An 18,036-nucleotide genomic window follows, 5' to 3' on the forward strand; every position below is an offset into this window, starting at 1 on the left:
TAATCCATTAATCACAAAAATAGTATTTTACCATGTGTGCATGATACATTTCTACATTTGATGCCTGCTACTTTTGACTACTGATTATAAAATTGTTCATAAATAGACAAAAATTTAGTCAGCTTTTAGTATATATAGTAGATAGACAACAAACAGTTACAGGTTTAGGACTAAAGTATTGCCCCCCCCGTTTTTTCGAGGAATAGAAATGAAGGTTAGCTATTAATCTATTCTATTCAAATTATATGTGTGCTGAATCAAAAATGAATTTATTTTCTGTATTTCAGGGAAGTCTCAAGAACAGTAGGAAGATTTCACCTCAAGAGTTTATTCAGGAGTTAAAATACGGGTCAACAGATGAAAGACTAGTCACTTGTTTAGAATCTCTCCGTGTGTCCTTGACTAGTAATCCTGTCAGGTAACATAATTAACACATTTTGCAAAGATTAATCATATTCTTATTTCTTAATGGATTAAAATGAATGGATCTGTAGATGTGCATGTTTCATTGTTTTCCACTTAATGAACACGTATGCATTAGTGAAAGATTGTACCTTTTTTCTTTTTTTCGTTGGCTATTATCTTCTGTAGATCTACTTTTCAGTAGAGTTCACTGATCTGTACAAAGTAACGCTAACAAGGTAATTTGCTGTATCAGTGGGGTTTATCTGTACAGAAGGGAGCCCAACATTCGTTTACCTATGCTTTTCTTTTAAAAGGATAACTCTTCAGTAATCATAACTCTAACACTGATACTAATCTTTAAGTTTAATTTTGATTTGATCCATGCAGTTTGATTTGTGGATGCTGGCTTTATTGATTTTTTTTTTTCTCTTCTACTCTATTTACAACCTTTTGTTTTAGAGTTCTTATTTAAGCCAATGGTTGAACACATGATTTTGGGAAACTCTTTTGGGTTTAGTTCAAAATAATGCAGATGAAATGTTGGGGATGCTTATGTTGGGACATGATTAAAAAAAGGATTAGACAGCTTGCTTCTTTTTGTATCTGGCTTGGAAGAGTTGTTGATGTGGGTCTTCCGTATGGGTGTTTGCTTCTTTCCTTCCATTAATTTGCTTTTGAAAAGGATTGTTTTATTTAGACTATGTAACAGTTCACATGGGAAGAAACATGTTTTACATTAATCTCAGTTCTTCTGACAGAGGGTTTTACAGAAGATATACGTCCTCCATAAACGTGAAGCTACTTTTTGATGTAGAAAGGGAAGCAATACTTTATTTAAAAAAAAACCCAAAAACTCACGACTCCAGAGATTATTTTTTTTTTCATTTGCACTTGCATTGAATTCACAAAGAAAACTTCACTTGTTAGTATGTTTCTGGAATTAGAAACACAAAATGTATGAAATGTGTGACAACTTAAGTTTAGAGCAATCTCTCCTTTCTATTCTTGATATGACTGGATAGTTTTGTCTTTTTCTATGTGGTCCCTTTTGCTACCCCTTTCCCACACACGAGTTTATCCACCTCCCCAAAAAAACCAAACCAATCTGAAAACCATGATCTTGGTGAGGTGCTAGTTCTGCTTGACAGCACAGTACAATGTGATAGGACATGAAAGGGTGAGGAAGATGGAGAAATGGTATCAGAATAAGGAATGTGGAGGCCAGCTATGAGAGAGCAGTGTTGGTCTATACCCGAGACGTTTGATAGAGAACGCAAGTTGAATTGGACTATGGTGTTGTAACAGAGCAGCTGATCAATACCAAAAGTCTGGTAATCAATATTAGCTGGAAGAACAAAGTGTAGAAACCTAGAATTTTTACAGCAACTAAATATTATGACATTTTGGACTAAGTAGGTTTTCCACAAATGTTTCACTTTGAGTAAGGAAAGGATTAGAAATCTGTAGATATATGAGTACAGGGAAAAGAGCAAGTGCTTTTGTGCATAGAGAAATGGAAAAATGAATGTTTTCATTTTCATAAAATGAAATACACTGAATATGCATTCAGTGCATTTTATGTAGTCCGTCAAAGCATGCTAGAAGGCTATGATGTATTGTTGATATCCAAGTATTGCACTGATACTTTTGAGAGATTAGTTTCTTTAACTTATTGGTACAAATAGTTCTAGATTGCAACACTGGATTTAACTTTATTCAGTCAAATATAAACTATGCTGGGTAGAAAATTTGACAGTTGAATCTAAACCCTAACTTGACCGTAAGTTATTAAAATTTAACTTCAATTTGAAACGTTAAGCAGAATGTAAGAGACAGCATCAAAGAATTATAACACTTGGATTGGAGTGAAACTCATGGTTAAGTTAGTGGATGTATGGCCTAAGAACAAGCCTGAATTTGAGAGGATTGAATTGGAAGGAGGAGGTGGCTTGCAAAAACACCAGAGAACAGGTATTTAAGTAAGCAGCAGTTTCATAAGAAAAAGTATCTCTACTACTAGTCCATGAAAGTATTTTAGTCTACAAATCAACAGAAGGATCACAATCAATAGAACATACTTGTTACGAAACATTTTATGAAATAGTCTTCTGATATGTTGAGTGGTGCTGAAGACGACTGTTAAGATAGATCTCACTAGGCTTAAACAGACCATTTTAAAATAACCTTAGTGAAAACCTAAGTTCTTCGGTAGGTCTCATAGTAAAAAAAAAAAAAAAAAAAAAAAGTAAATATGTAACAGCAGCACACTGTTCTTCATACTAAAAATTTGTGGAATAAACATTTTTAAACTATGTCCCCTTCTTTCTAACGAGTAACAACAGTTGATGTTCATTGGATGCAGATATTGGTGACCTTGATTTTCCTATTAGCAGCCAGATCTTTGAGTATGAACTTGCTTTAACACATAAATGCTGAACTCCGGTTCAGCTGCTGTAAACTCATGATTATTTTTAACTCCAGCTTCATATGATATGGGCAATGAGAAATAACTGATGAAATTTGGGATTTTGTTTTGTGCATGTATAATACCTAAGAATAAATTTATGCTTTTTTAACTGGATGAGGCTTAAATTTATACTGGATCTAGCCTGACAATCTTCACATTTGTGGGCTGTGATCTTTTTGACAATATATAATTTAGGGTTTCTTTGCTGTTTTTCCAGTTGCTATACTTTAATCAACTTAACTTTTTAATCTTGTTGACATTTCCATTTCTAATGCAAGAGCTGGTTCTACAACTTTGTTTTCAGTTAGATGTTTTTGTAAAATTTATTTTAAGTTCACAGAGAAAATCTGAAACAAGTGATATTGAGTAGTTAGATCCTGGTGCTTAGAAGATGTATTGAAATCTATGGTTTACTGCAAAAAGTAATATTTATTTTCCAAAGAAAGCCTCAAAAGGAAAATTAATCCACGGATCTTGGTCACCGGTCTTCAGGTAAATAAATAGGGTGTTTTTACTTCACAGTTTCCAACACAATTCATCAAAAGTTGTTCAGTGATCTGGCTGTACATAGTACTAAAGATAACTAGCTATCTACAACTATTTCTTCTCCTTTTGTGTAATAGTTGCAACAGATTTAGCTATTATCATTCAGAGGGCATTTTTAATAAATTGAAAATAAGGGCACTGAATAGCTTGCTATTTTGTCAGACTGACAAAAAGCTGAGTGTTTGCTTTGGATAGTGTAAGTAATCTTTGCTCTTCTATGGAAGCAGAGGAAAGAGTAGTAATAATGCAGCAGTATTTTAGGCACTTAATCATGCTCAGCATCCTCAGCTGCTGGATGTATGACGAAGTGGCTGTGCACAATTCTGTCTGATACAAAATCTGCCAGGAAATGTCTAGTAGGATCATCTTTAGGTCAGATATGGCCAGTTGTACCAAAAATAATTGACAGTTATTTGCCTAATGTGTTTCAGAACGAGACATCCATCCAGGAAGGAGAAAATGTATTTTCATATATATTTACTTCTAGGGGAAAACAGTATAAAAGTATCTGACCCAATTCTCTCTTCCTATAATTGTGAGTCCATTACACTTTTGTATCTAGCAGATACGAAGAACTGTTTTAATTCCATCCCATGAGGGGACTGAAAGTACTATGTATTTCAAAAGAGCTATTGCATCTCCCTTGTGTTATTTCCAACAGAACAGCTGGTCAATCTTTAAGAATACTTTCCATGGACCACAAGAGCTCTTGATCCCCGTGTGTAAGAAATCAGGAAAGGAAGGCAAGAGACCAGCATGGCTGAGTGGAGACTTGCTGGGCAAAAAGGGCAAGAAGGAAATGCACAGGCAGTGGAAGCAAGGACAGGTATTCTGGGAGGAATAGAGGGACGCTGCCTGGTTGTGTACGGATGGGGTCGGGAAGGCCAAGGTACAGCTGGAGCTGAACTTGGCAAGGGAAGCAAAGAATACAAAGAAGGGCTTCTATAGGTATGTCAGCCAGAAAAGGAAGGTCAACGAAAGTGTACCCCCCTTGATGAGCAAGACTGGCAAACTGGTAACAACAGATGAGAAGGCTGAGGTACGCAATGACTTTTTTGCCTCAGTCTTCACTGGCAGTGTCTCTTCCCATACTGCTGGAGTGGATGTACTGCAAGACAACAAGACAGGAACTGGAGGAGTGACGTCCCTCTGACAGTAGGAGAAGATCAGGTTTGAGACCACCTGTGGAACATGCACAAGTCTATGGGACCTGATGAGATGCTTCCCAGAGTCCTGAGGGAACTGGCTGATGTAGGTGCCAAGCCACTCTCCATGATCTTTGAAAAGTCATAGCAGTCAGGTGAAGTCCCTGGAGATGGGAAAAAGGGAAACATTGCACCCATTTTTAAAAAAGGTAGCAAGGAAGACCCTGGGAACTACCAACCCATCAGCCTCACCTCTGTGCCTGGGAAGATCATGGTACAGATCCTCCTAGAAGCTATTCTGAGGCACATGGAGGGCAGGGAGGTGATTTGAGACAGCCAGCATGGCTTCACCAAGGACCGATCCTGCCTGACCAACCTAGTGGCCTTCTAGGCTGGAGTGACCACATCAGTGGACAAGGGAAGAGCTACCTATGTTGTCTATCTGGATTTCTGTAAGGCCTTTGACACAGTCCCCCACAACATCCTTCTCTCGAAATTGGTGAGATATGGATTTGATGGGTGGACTGTTGTATGGATGAGGAATTGGTTGGATGGTCACATCCAGAGGGTAGTGGTCAACAGTTAAATGTCCAGATGAAGATAGGTGATGAGCGGTGTCCCTCAGGGGTCCGTACTGGGACCAGTACTCTTTAATATCTTCATCAGTGACATAGACAGTGGCGAGTGCACCCTCAGCAAGTTTTCAGATGACACTAAGCTGTGTGGTGTGGTTGACACGTCTGAGGGATGGGATATCATCCAGAGGGACCTGGACAGTCTCGAGGAATGGGCCTGTGTGAACTCCTGAGGTTCAACAAGGCCAAGTGCAGGGTTCTGGACCTGGGTCAGGGCAACCCCCGGTATCAGTACACGCTGGGGGATGAAGGGATGGGGAACAGCCGTGCCAAGAAGGACTTGGGGGTACTGGTGGATGAAAAGCTGGACATGGGCCAGCAATGTGTGCTCACAGCCCAGAAGGCCAACCGTGTCCTGGGCTGCATCCAAAGCAGCATGGCCAGCAGGTCAAGGGAGGTGATTCTGCCCCTCTACTCTGCCCTGGTGAGACCCCACCTGGAGTCCTGCATCCAGCTCTGGAACCCTCAGCACAGGAAAGACATGGAGCTGTTGGAGCGGCTCCAGAGGAGGGCCACCAAAATGGTCTGAGGGATGGAACACCTCTGCTGTGAGGAAAGGCTGAGAAGGTTGAGGTGGTTGAACCTGGAGAAGAGAAGGCTGCAGGGAGACCTTCTTGCAGCCTTCCAGTGCTTCAAGGGGACTTATAAGAAAGATGGGGACAGACTTTTTGGCAGGGCCCATAGCAAGACGAGGTGGTGTAATCGTTTTGAATTACAAGAGGGTAGATTCAGACTAGATAGAAGGATGTAATTTTTCCCAATGAGAGTGGTGAAACCCTGGCACAGGTTGCCCAGAGAGGTAGTAGATGCTCCATCGCTGACAACATTCAAGGTCAGTTTGGACGGGACTCTGAGCGACCTGATGTAGTTGAAGATGTCTCTGCTTCTTGCAGGGGGCTTGGACTAGATGACCTTTAAAGGTCCCTTCCAACCCAAACTATTCTATCATCCTATTATTATTTGTCGCTAGTAAGGTCCCACGGTTATAGTAGTATCTAAATATTCTGGTTACTATGCAAAGGTGGTGGTAAATTAATCTTACACTATGTGTACAATGGTGTGTAAATAGATAGAGAAAACAATGGAGAGGCTATAATGCAAGTAAAGTGAACATTGCAATTTTTTTACTAATTCTGATCCATGTCTTGATGTTGAACTTCTGATGTTTCCTTTTTGCATGAGAGACTTTTTTTCGTTAATACGTGACAAGAGATTTCCTCAGCCTAAGCATTTTTTTAATAATATTTCAAAGAATGCTCAGAAACTATTGGTCCTACACTCTCAACAGAATCCATGTTATGATGATGACCATGGTGAAAATTATTACCTCTTCATCATGCTAGCTGTATCTGTTCTAAATATAGTTTTGTAGTCACTTAATAGATAAAAGTAATATGCTAATTTAAAAGTGGAAAAAGTATGAAGTGATACCCGTTTTGAAGTAATTTTCTGTCTTTTTGGCCAAAGGCGGTAATAAGAGATCCAAGGACTTGTCTTATGGAGTAACATGGAAAATTGACTGAAGTTGTCAGGAAATATTCTTGCCTCTCATGGAAAGGCAAGAGTATGCAAGTACTTGTGATTTAATTCATGAATTGAATACTATAGCTTCACCCTCTGTAAAAGGAATTTCCTGAGCAAATAGTTTCTATAATTTCTCTGCCTATATATATAGTTTTGTTGCCTCTGCAGCAAATTTCTCTTTCCTCTGGTGACATTTTGTTGGAAGTTTGAAGTTTAAAATATTTGTGCCTTACAGGGACAATGAAGTCTAAAGAGCAAAACATTCCTTCTGTTATGAGTATGAATGACAGTGTTGTCCATGAACTTTAAGGTTAGGTAATTGATCAAACATAGTTTCAGCAAGACCGGCAGCTACTATCAAAAGGATGGCTGCAGTACTGCTTTCAGTCATGCAGTTACTTGTATTTGATATCAAGGGGTTCTGAGCAATAATAAACAGTATTCTCATGTAGAAACAATGTGCCCAGATTTAACCTCACCAAAAGACACCTTTGGTAATAGCTGAAATTTTAAATTTTTGTTGTGTTCACTTGGAGATATTCCTATGGGTTAATATTTCAGGCAGCCAATTCTGCAATTTCTTTAGGCTTTTCCTTCCTTCTCTGCCATTTACAGGTAGATTCTGAGTGTTCCATGAGACCCATGAACAGCATATAGTAGAATCTTGTTGTTTTTCTTCCCTTCCTTTTTAAGTTTTTTTTTAATTACATTTCTGTTGCAAAGAATGTATAATTGTAAATTTAAAAAATGAAATTACTAAATTTAATGGCTACTGTAATTTTGTAATTTTTTTTTAATTTAAGATTATCTGATTGCATCAATGAGTGAATGGAATGCCTCTTAATCTTCTGTTGAGTAAAAAGTCCATTTGGGGTTTTAAAATTATCCATTTATACCACTTCTATTTATGCTGACAATTTTCATTCACTGTAATTAGTCTTTGAAATGTAATTTTTTTAAATATCTTTATTCTTTCTCCCTAGCTGGGTTGAAAACTTTGGCCAAGAAGGTTTAGGGCTGCTCTTGGATGTTTTGGAAAGACTGGTTGAGACAAAAAAGTAAGGATGATTTTATAAAAAATTGCCAGCTTTTCTTAATATTTAAACAGCATGAAATTACACTAATTTTTTTTTTTTTTTTTTTTTTTTTTTTATTCAGCCAGGACAAACTTGTGAAGAGGAGTCAGCATAAGGTTATACAGTGTTTGAGAGCCTTCATGAACAATAAGGTATGGGATTTTATTTCATCTGGAAATCTAAATTACTACAGTTCTAACAGATAATGTACCTGATCAGTGGGTATAAGCCTGTGGAATTTGGAGCAGTAGTGTGTTGGTCAGCTGTTGTATGAAGTTCTTTCTGCCACTTCCTCTCTGCAGAAATATGCTCAAAGAATAGTATAAATTTGTGGTGCTGATGTATGCCCTTATTACAGAATAAGTGAACTGTTTTAGACTTCTCTCCTGTTTAATTTTTTTATTGAAATATTTGATGGACTTAAATATAATTTGAAATAGTTACTTGAGAAAACTGTTGCTGTCTTTTATTAGATATTCATTACAGTCATTTGGATTCCCTCCAACTCTCCTTACAACTGTTTTTCTGTTGTTTAGTATGGACTGGAAAGAATTTTGGGAGAAGAGAGAAGCCTTTTGTTGCTGATCAAAGCAATTGATCCGAAGCAAACTAACATGATGACGGATATAGTTAAACTCCTTTCTGCAATGTGCATTATTGGAGAGGAAAACATGTAAGTACTATATTTACCCAGAAATAGTGAGGTAATTTTACAATATCCAAAATTATAGTTATAATTGAATGAAATGCTAAAATTTTCAACTTAGTTTTGAAAGTAATATCTGTACTATATAGTGAGTTTTCAGAATATCTTTGTCTGTGTTTTTTATTGTGGTCATACCAATAAGAGTTTTCTTTTTGACATGTGAATGTACTGGTTAGGTGGAAGTAGTTATGCAGCCATTCTTCTGCTTAAAATTTTTAGCATTACTTTTAACTATTGTAATCCTGTAAGTCATTGTCTGACTACAAAAGTCTCCAAAGTAAACAAGTAGTGCTTAAACCTTCTAAATTTGTATGCAAGTAATTGAGGCTGGTGAGTACTTTGTCAATGTGGCTCTTAAGGTAACAAATGAAGAATGAGATTAAATATCTCTCCTGAGTGAAATGCTTTGCTTTTCTTACAGCCTTGAAAAAATTCTGGAAGCCGTAACAGCAGCAGCAGAGGAAAGGAACGTTGATAGATTCTCTCCTATTGTAGAAGGTCTTCAGGATAACTCAGTTCAGCTGCAAGTAAGAAATTTTTTCTCACAAACCTCTACAACAAGTGAAAATAAAATTACTTATTTTTCTGTATTGAACAAGTCATTACAAGAAAAAGGAGGAGGCATACTGTTTCAAATAATGGTCAAATTCTGTAATGTTGTTTATAATGTCATCTTTTAAAATACATCGTGCGAAGATTCAGTGTTGAGAAACACAGGGGTGTTTCAGGTTAATTTGTTGGTTTTTATTTACCCAAATCTTACAGACTTCGGGAGTTAGATTTATGCTGCTTTTTAAAATACAGCATGAGCCATATATTCAGATGCAAAGATTATCTCAATTCTGGCAATATTTGCTGAAACTTAAAGATTAATAATAGTAAAAAACCAAGTTTTTAGGCAACATCTTTTTATAATTAATGTGTAAACCAGCAGGAAATCTGTCCTTCATGCCCACTTTATGATTTCATAAAATTGCACCCAGAGAGACTGAGGAAAGACATCTTTCACTTTATTTTCTATTTTCAGTTTGCTTCAGTTGTATATAGAGTTTACCACAGAAAGACACAAAGTATTACTGGGCATTTGAATGATCATTATAAATTATTGGTGTAAGAGTGTAAATATTACCTTACATTGATTTTTTTCATGTAATCATAGATGCTGTTCATAATTTTCATTCTTTGTGAATATTACAAAAATTGTAGAAGATGAATCTTACATTTGAAAGAAATGACTGTGTTATTCCACTGTCACCTTTTGTATTAAATAGTCTATGTCTGACAGTGAAGATTGCTGTTTGTTCCATCTGCCCCACAGAAAAGTTAACCATAAAGAAATATTTGAAGGTGGAAAATAATTTTTAATTGAATTATGGCAGGAGTAATCAGATTATCTTTTGAACATTTGTCCCTCCTTTCTTACTCTTTCTACCTTATAATCATACAACGGTTTGGTTTGGAAGGGACCTTTTGAAGATCATCTAGTTCCAACCCTCCTTGCACGGAGGGGCATCTTTCACTAGATAAGGCTGCTAAAAGCCCCATCTAGCTTGACCTTGAACAGTTCCAGGGATGGGGCTCCACAGCTTCTCAGGATATGATTGGCTCTCTGGTCTGCATGTGCACATTGCCAGCTCATATCTATTTTTTCATCTATGAATATCCCCAAGCCCTTCTCTGAAGGGCTGCTCTCAATCAATTCATCACTCAGCCTGCACTGATACCAGGGATTGCCTTGACTCAGGTGCAGGATGTTGCACTTGGCCTTGTTGAACTTTGTGAGGTTCACATGGGCCGGCTTCTTCAGCTTGTCAGAGTCCCTCTGGATGGCATCCCTGATGTTCCCATCTTCAGCTTCCTGTTGTGTGATTTCATGCCTCTTCATTCTGGAATAGAACTCTTTACAGTTACAATTACTTATTTAGCTCATTTCTTTGTAGTATCTGAATAAGGTGCCTTCTAACCCTTTTTGGTAGTCTAGATATTATTTTGTAGTATAACTTGTTGAGTAAACAAAGTGTCTTTTCTTTTTTACCCAGTATTGTGAAAGATACTTTGTTTTCTGATGTGCATTCTAGAATGCACATTCTAGGAGAGCTAAACTGACGTCAAGGGAATAACATATAAAAGATGAAGGAAACAGAAAATTACAATCAGCATAAAGTCGGTCAAATACAGTTTATCTGACAAAGAAATGTTTGCCTTCTGTTTCTTTTGTTTGCTTATTTTTATTGTAGTGTGCATAGGTATTCCCTTGTTCTCTGTCCTGAGTAAGAGATCTGATAGAAAGATTTTTTTTTTTTTTTTTTCCCTTTTCCTTTAAATCTTGCTGTCATAGCCATAGTGGGTATCAGTTACTGCGGTAGGGCAAATTCAGCTTTGAATTACTGCTCAGTTTTCTGGCAGTTGGAATACATAGCCATGGTTTAATTTGCCAGGAGAGGTAGATAGCTGAGGGAAAGATGATCCTTTAATTGAAAAATTTTTTTTTTTAGAGTCTTGTAAATGTTTGTTTATCTTAGTATGGATTTATTACACCACGTTAAAAAGTTTTGAATGAAAACTAAATCGAAGAATTTATGGATTCTCTAGTTCCTTCCTTTGCTTCAACCTTGAAGATTTCTAAATGCCTGTAATACATATTGCACTCTGTTGCAAACCATGATAGTCAAAATTACTTAGGAACCTCGGACAGTCAACTTCAGGGTCAAGAAGGCTCTCCCCCCAGCAATAATTTTTATTGGCTTGAAACATAGGATCATATAATAGTTTGGGTTGGAAGAGACCTTTTAAGGTCATCTAGTCCAAGCGCCCTGCAATGAGCACGGACATCTTCACCTAGATCAGGTGGTGCAGAGCCCCATCTAACCTGACCTTGAATGTTTCCAGGGATGGGGCGTCTACCATGCCTCTGGGCAGCCTGTGCCAGTGTTTCACCACCCTCATCATAAAAAACACTCTTCCTTCTATCTAGTCTAAATCCACCTTCTTTGAATTTAAAACCGTTACCCCTTGTCCTATTATATATTTTGTTTGTTCTTACATTTCATTTGTTGCTTCTTTTTAAAAGTGCATCAGATTGATATTGGTTTCATATAGAAGATGTTGATTCTGTCTTATTGAAGAAAGATTTGTCTTTTTTCCCCCCTTCTCCCCACCCCCAATTTCTGTATTTTGTTAATGTACTGAAAATCATAGTAATTGCCTTTAAGGGCCAAAAAGAAGACATTATATTGGCAAGGCTGGAGTCGAGCTCAAAACGGTCTGTTTAAGGTCATCTAGTCCAAGCGCCCTGCAATGAGCACGGACATCTTCACCTAGATCAGGTGGTGCAGAGCCCCATCTAACCTGACCTTGAATGTTTCCAGGGATGGGGCGTCTACCATGCCTCTGGGCAGCCTGTGCCAGTGTTTCACCACCCTCATCATAAAAAACACTCTTCCTTCTATCTAGTCTAAATCCACCTTCTTTGAATTTAAAACCGTTACCCCTTGTCCTATTATATATTTTGTTTGTTCTTACATTTCATTTGTTGCTTCTTTTTAAAAGTGCATCAGATTGATATTGGTTTCATATAGAAGATGTTGATTCTGTCTTATTGAAGAAAGATTTGTCTTTTTTCCCCCCTTCTCCCCACCCCCAATTTCTGTATTTTGTTAATGTACTGAAAATCATAGTAATTGCCTTTAAGGGCCAAAAAGAAGACATTATATTGGCAAGGCTGGAGTCGAGCTCAAAACGGTCTGTAAGGATAACTGTAGAATAATACATTTTTTCCTTGGGCTGTGGCTGGGAGGCTTTGTGTAAGGCTCAGCCTACACTTAAGATTAGCAAGGAAAGGGAGAGAAAGCTTTGAGCTCCAGTTGTAGTGGGATTGGAAAGGGACTGCAAAAGGAAAGCATAGGCTGTAAGGCAACAAATTTCCTGTTTTCCAAGGCTTTTGGGGCTGCATTTTCCACATTGGACATAAATTTGTTGTAGTAGCGGATCCTTACCTTAGGTATTTTTGCAAGAATCATTGCAGTTCTCCAGTATTAAATTTAAATATATGATCTCATCTATTTCTGTTCTCCTCTGTGGTCTCTTTTTCATTTGTATTTCAAGATGAATGGTGTTCAGTTAACAAGTTCCTATTCAGTATGATTTTATTTGCTCCATATTTTAGCATCCTTGAGATAGTAGGCAGTATGGATTTGGGCCAGGTGTGCGTGCTTGGGCATGTCAGACTTTCAGGGCAATGTAGCATTTGGCTCACTGCACCTGAGGTTTTTTTGTTTACATGTTTTTTAGTCCCTCTTGGTTTGCTTGTTTTACTTGCTTAGTTTACTTTGATATTGGGTCATGATATGAGTAAAAGATTTTGTTCTTATTTGATCAAACTGCAAAACCAAAGTATGAAAAATTTGATGATTTTATGTTACATTTATTTCCATTGTTTTACTATAATTAATAAGGTAAAATATATCTAATATATATTAAGAAAATTTTATTAATAAATGTTATCAGTGAAGGAATTTTAAAAAAAAAGGTCCAAATGTAGAAATGAGTTTTAGTGTTGAATAATGGTAGTGTTTGTCTGTATTAGTTGAGAAGCCTTGCTTCTTTCTTCAGCATGAATATGGATATCAATAAACATTTTAAAAGTATTTTGATTTAGTAGAGAGAAATGCTTTAGATTATGGAAGTACTATTTTCCAATTTCAGGTTACTGTATTTAACTAAAGAGAATGTAAGAGCCTGTATTCGCTATAGAGCATATAAGGATTTGAGAACTTTCAGGTCCCTCACAGCACTTACATGACATGCCTAAATTTTAGTAGTGTGAAAGAGCAGTACTTCTCTGACTATTCTTTATTATCAAATAGGGATTCAGAGCCCTGAAATTAACAACGTTTTCTTTTGAGTGTTAGGCTTCCCAGTGTGAGCCTCAATTTTCAGGAGTTGCATATGTTTGCATGTGTGTAGGTTTAATAAGGGGAAAATGCTATCTTTAACTCCCTTTTCTATACAGTTCAAAAAGCATGTGAAAACTGCCTTAAAAGCAGCCCTTTAGTTTATTTGAAGCAGCAGGTAAATTAAATTAATCCTCTGTACTTCTCTCTTTACCTATGATAGGTACTGAAATGGGCATTTTGCTCATTTTTCCCTTTTTAAAAAAATAAATAAATGTATAAGGGCCTCTTAATCTATAAATATGCCTTGCAGATAAAACTGAAGGTGAACAGATAGTAGCTCTTTTAGATCAACATTTGGGAATAGGCTTCAGAAATTATAATCCCTTGTGAACAGTTGTTGGTAAGCAGTCCCTTTAAGAAATAGGTAGATACCAATATTAACGGCAGTTGAGATGCTGATGTGCAGGGAAAAAAGGTCACAGCTTACTATCTGTAAGCAGTTAGGTATTTCTTATGAATGTGAACATTTTCATACTGACTTTTTATGGCGGTGCTCAACTCCATTACAGAGATACCACTGAGATAACCAAATCAGTGCAGAAAACTTTAGCTGAGTTGTTAACTGTGCAGTAACAACTTCTATTTTTCCAGGACTACTCTTGACATATTAAACAAGTACTTTTCTACTAGTTATGCCTTCTCATGTTTGTCCTATGCCTCCATTTGATACTTTGTTATCTTCTAATATGGAAAAAAGGAACATTTTTAAAACTCAGAATTTACTCTGAATGTGACATTTGCAATACTTAAGCTAAATATGTTAGTTGGCTTTGTTGAGAGTGTTACCCTAAAGTTCCTGAAAATAGGTAACATTTTGATGTTTCATTTGCTGTATCTTATGTAGACATGGAAAGTTTTAATGAAAGTTCTCATCTTTTTTTTTTTTTTAGTTAACCTTCCATTTGAACACATTTTTTCTGCTAAAATGCCTTTTTTTTCTTTTTCAGACTCCACAAATGGTGGTTAGATTTTTTTTAAGGTTTTTTTTTTAAAGACTAGAAAAATCAAGGTTCCTCATGTGGATCAGCTGTACACTTTTATAACAATGATGTTGACCTGATGGTTAATTTGACAGTGTTTTAATGAGAGAAAAGTTTACAGTTGTCAGTTACTTGGCATACTTGCCTTGATTATCTGCTTGATATATGTAAGCTTGCTTTGTGGCAGTTTAATTTGACACTAACAACTGACCTTTTCAATTTTGAATTGACTAACATTTCTGTTACTTGAAGGCTGAATATATAAAAAGCCTCAGTATGATGATTTTCTGTATTTTTAATGAAAGCTCTGTGTATTTACTTTTTGCATTTGTTGAAAGCAAAGAATATTCTCCCTTTTATCTTTCCTAAAATCCAAAATTTTGGAGAGCATACTTAAATGTTTTTGGTGAGAGGCAAGATTGGTGGTCATAGTTTGAGAATATAAGTACAGCCAGGAGTAATATTGGTTTTCTGGTTTTGTTAAAGTGAATGTAGTTTAACATCTTAAGCCTGTGCTCACGAAAATGCATACAAGGCAATCTGTATACTTATGATGACAACTGAAAAAGTCTAATACTTTGATTGTGCAATTAATGGAGGCAGGAAATATAGCTCCTCTGACACAGCCCGTTTTTATGTATTTACGACAATGATGACAACAACAAATTGTGTGTTGCCCAGTTCTTCTCATTCTTCTTGTAGAATCAAATGAATGCTTCTACTCTCTAAACATCATCTTTCTTCACTGTTCCTGAAGCAGGCGGTTTAACTAATGGAAGAGCGCTGTTATTCTTCTGTATGGTTCTAGTTGCAGGTGCCAGCTCCTTCTAATTTTCCAGCTAGAACTGAGAAGAGTTACAATGTTGAAGCGAAGGTGCAATTCTTCCTTTTCCAATTAAGTCCCTGAAAAACGAGCAGTGATCATCCCTGTGGAAACATGCAGGTGCTTCGTGCCTGTTTTGAGAGAAGCATTTTTTTGACCAAGTAAAAGTTCTTATCTATTCATCAGTAGCATTACCCTCTCAGTGTTTTCAGTTGTTGGGGAATATAATTTCATCTTTCTTTTTTGTCTGATAATATGAGAATGTGAGATGGTACAGTCTGTGATATTTTGGTTAGCTGAATCACTTGGTGATTCTTGGTTGTTCTGTGCTAATGAGATCCTTTCCATAACCACCTGTGTAACAGAATGAATCAGAGCAAAACTCACCTTGTCTAGATGTAGAGACTGATAATATTTATTTAAGATCCATGTAAATGTACATGTATGTGGATAGTACACCTCAAAGTCATTACTTAGAATTTTCTGTCTTTAGCAAATAATTGTTGAACATCAATATAGTGTTTGTACCAAAGCCAAATCTACGGCCAGTTTAATACTGGCAAGCAGAATTTAACTAAATATGTGCCATCTTTACAGACTTTTCTACAAATGCATACTTGCTGTAAGAGTGACAAAAGTCAAGTAGAAAATCTTACTGCAGTTCCTCTTATTCAAATGGGCAAGAAATGATCTAAGATGATACCTACCACATAGTTAATATTGATTGTCTTGTCTATGCAAGGAAAAAGCTGCTCTGAGCTACTGACGTGTATCCAACATTTTCCACCAGAAAAGGACCAGGTGTATTCTTTCTGGTCTTCAACTGGGGAAAATGCAAGTTCAAAGTACGGACTGTGGAATCCTCAGAAAATGCATCCTGTAACTTGATAGACATCACTGGTTAGAATTGCAGAGGGTTAGAATTTCAAACTGTAACTTCTCACTTAGCAGAATATATCTGATCTGATTTATTTAGTTTCTCATGGGGGAAAGCATTCAAAATTTTGACATTCCAAGTGAACTCTATCATCAGCCATGCAAAATTCTTACCTACCAAAAATAAGGTGTGTGCATCCATCAATATATGCCCATCCCTGAGACAGACATGCAAAGACAAGTAACTGTAGATTTCCCTACCATGTGGCAGCAGGGCATTAAAAGCATTCCAGATGGAATATACTTGCATACCTGAAAGCCTTCTGAAAACTAACATGGTGGACTATACTTAGCTGCAGTTTTTTAGAGATGAAGAAGGGGAAGAAAGCATCTAACCAGACTGCCAGGTGAGGTGAAAGATTTGCTCTTGGCTTTTCCCTGAAGAATGGAAAGTGCCTCTACGTGCCTTCGCTGCATGCCTATTGTAAACAGCAGGGTACTCTCAAGATGTAATTACTGTTTGGGTTAGAGGTGCCCTTCAGGAAAGAGTACTTGGAAATTGCAGTCCTCAGCACCACAACAAAATTTTAGTAGGTACACCAGAGAGCTGTGTATTACCATATGCCTTTTGCTGTTAGAGCCTAAAGTAATTTCACTTCTTCAGGCATCTTCTCAAGGGCTGACTGATAAAATAATTCCACCTTACAGAGTCATGAATTGGTCTGGGATATAGACCATTTGCCCAGAATGTTTTGCTCACAATGGCTTCTGCCTTCCTTCACTAAACCTTATACGACCTCAGCAGAAGTACCTCTTCATTTATTGGAGGCATCTTTTTTATATGGACACAGCTTTCCCACCTTGTTTCCATGGTTGAAAATTCAGAAGACTGTCAGTGTGTCTACAGTATCTTATCCAAGGTAATTGAGTGTAAAAGAATGCAGTTAGGGTCCACTTATTTGGAGAGCAAGCAGCAACTGATTGTTCTGTGTCCAAAGAGTTGACATTTATAGAGCTGTCAACTGGAGCGTCACAGGCATTTTACTTCTGTGTTACGTACTGTGAGAATTGTCGAGGAATGATGTTACATTGGGATAATTGTTCTTCAATTTCTGCTTAATTAGGAACATTGAAGACAAATAATTATAACTCCTTGGAATTGTGTGTAGTATGAATGCATGTAGAGACAAGCATTCGAAGAAAACAATTATATATCTGCAGCTTCCTTTCTCTCTTAAGTTCTTTCAACTCTTCGGACTGTTTTCTCTATGGTCTGACCCTTTATTAGCAGCATTAGAGACTGGAAAGCCTCTTTTTGTGGAAGAAATTACCCTATTTGTTATTCCTACTGTGTTTCTTTGATTAGTAGCCACGCTCTAGAAGCAGGGAGCAAACACATTGTTTGACTATTATTAGATCTGAAGTCACTAGTGCTTTCTGGTAATTTCATAATTCTAAATACCAATCTGTATTTGAATGTTCGGAATTTAAGCATGTTGTTAAATAGATTTAGCACTACTTTAAGATGAGAAAGTAATAATTTGGTATTTCTAAACAGAAGTCACATACTTCTATGGTTGTAATTAAAAAATAAATCATAAGAGACTTCACTGTTTGTTTTTCTGAGGCATTTTTGTGATCGAGACTTTCTTCATAAACAAATAGACACAGATGTAGGTTAAGTATCAGACTTATTGAAAACTTTGTAGACTGGGAGCAAGTGAGCTTTCTAAGTAAGTGGCAGATCCTTCTCTTTGGCAATGTAAGATGCTGAATAGGGTTTAGTCTGCAAGTAAGCCAACCGATCAGGCATTTGAGCTAGGTGTTTAAACTCTCATGTAACCTATGTAAATCCCAGGCAAAATTCAGTTGCCCATGTGTGAACTTGAAATGTCATT

General features: G+C 36.9%; 1 protein-coding gene across 1 annotated transcript in view; it reads left to right on the forward strand.

Annotated features, from left to right (window-relative positions):
* Positions 1 to 287: 287 nt before the first annotated feature.
* LOC104622087 (protein diaphanous homolog 3-like) overlaps positions 288 to 18,036 on the forward strand; it is a gene marked incomplete at both ends in the record, with an annotated part of 29,521 nt that continues 11,772 nt past the window's right edge. Inside the window, 5 exons of the mRNA XM_010288748.1 lie at positions 288 to 418; positions 7,706 to 7,780; positions 7,881 to 7,950; positions 8,335 to 8,471; positions 8,926 to 9,031. Coding sequence (XP_010287050.1) covers positions 288 to 418; positions 7,706 to 7,780; positions 7,881 to 7,950; positions 8,335 to 8,471; positions 8,926 to 9,031 — 519 coding nt within the window. The remainder of the gene's footprint in view (positions 419 to 7,705; positions 7,781 to 7,880; positions 7,951 to 8,334; positions 8,472 to 8,925; positions 9,032 to 18,036) is intronic.

This window comes from Phaethon lepturus, unplaced genomic scaffold (assembly GCF_000687285.1).
Source record: "Phaethon lepturus isolate BGI_N335 unplaced genomic scaffold, ASM68728v1 scaffold21536, whole genome shotgun sequence".
Taxonomy (NCBI): domain Eukaryota; kingdom Metazoa; phylum Chordata; class Aves; order Phaethontiformes; family Phaethontidae; genus Phaethon; species Phaethon lepturus.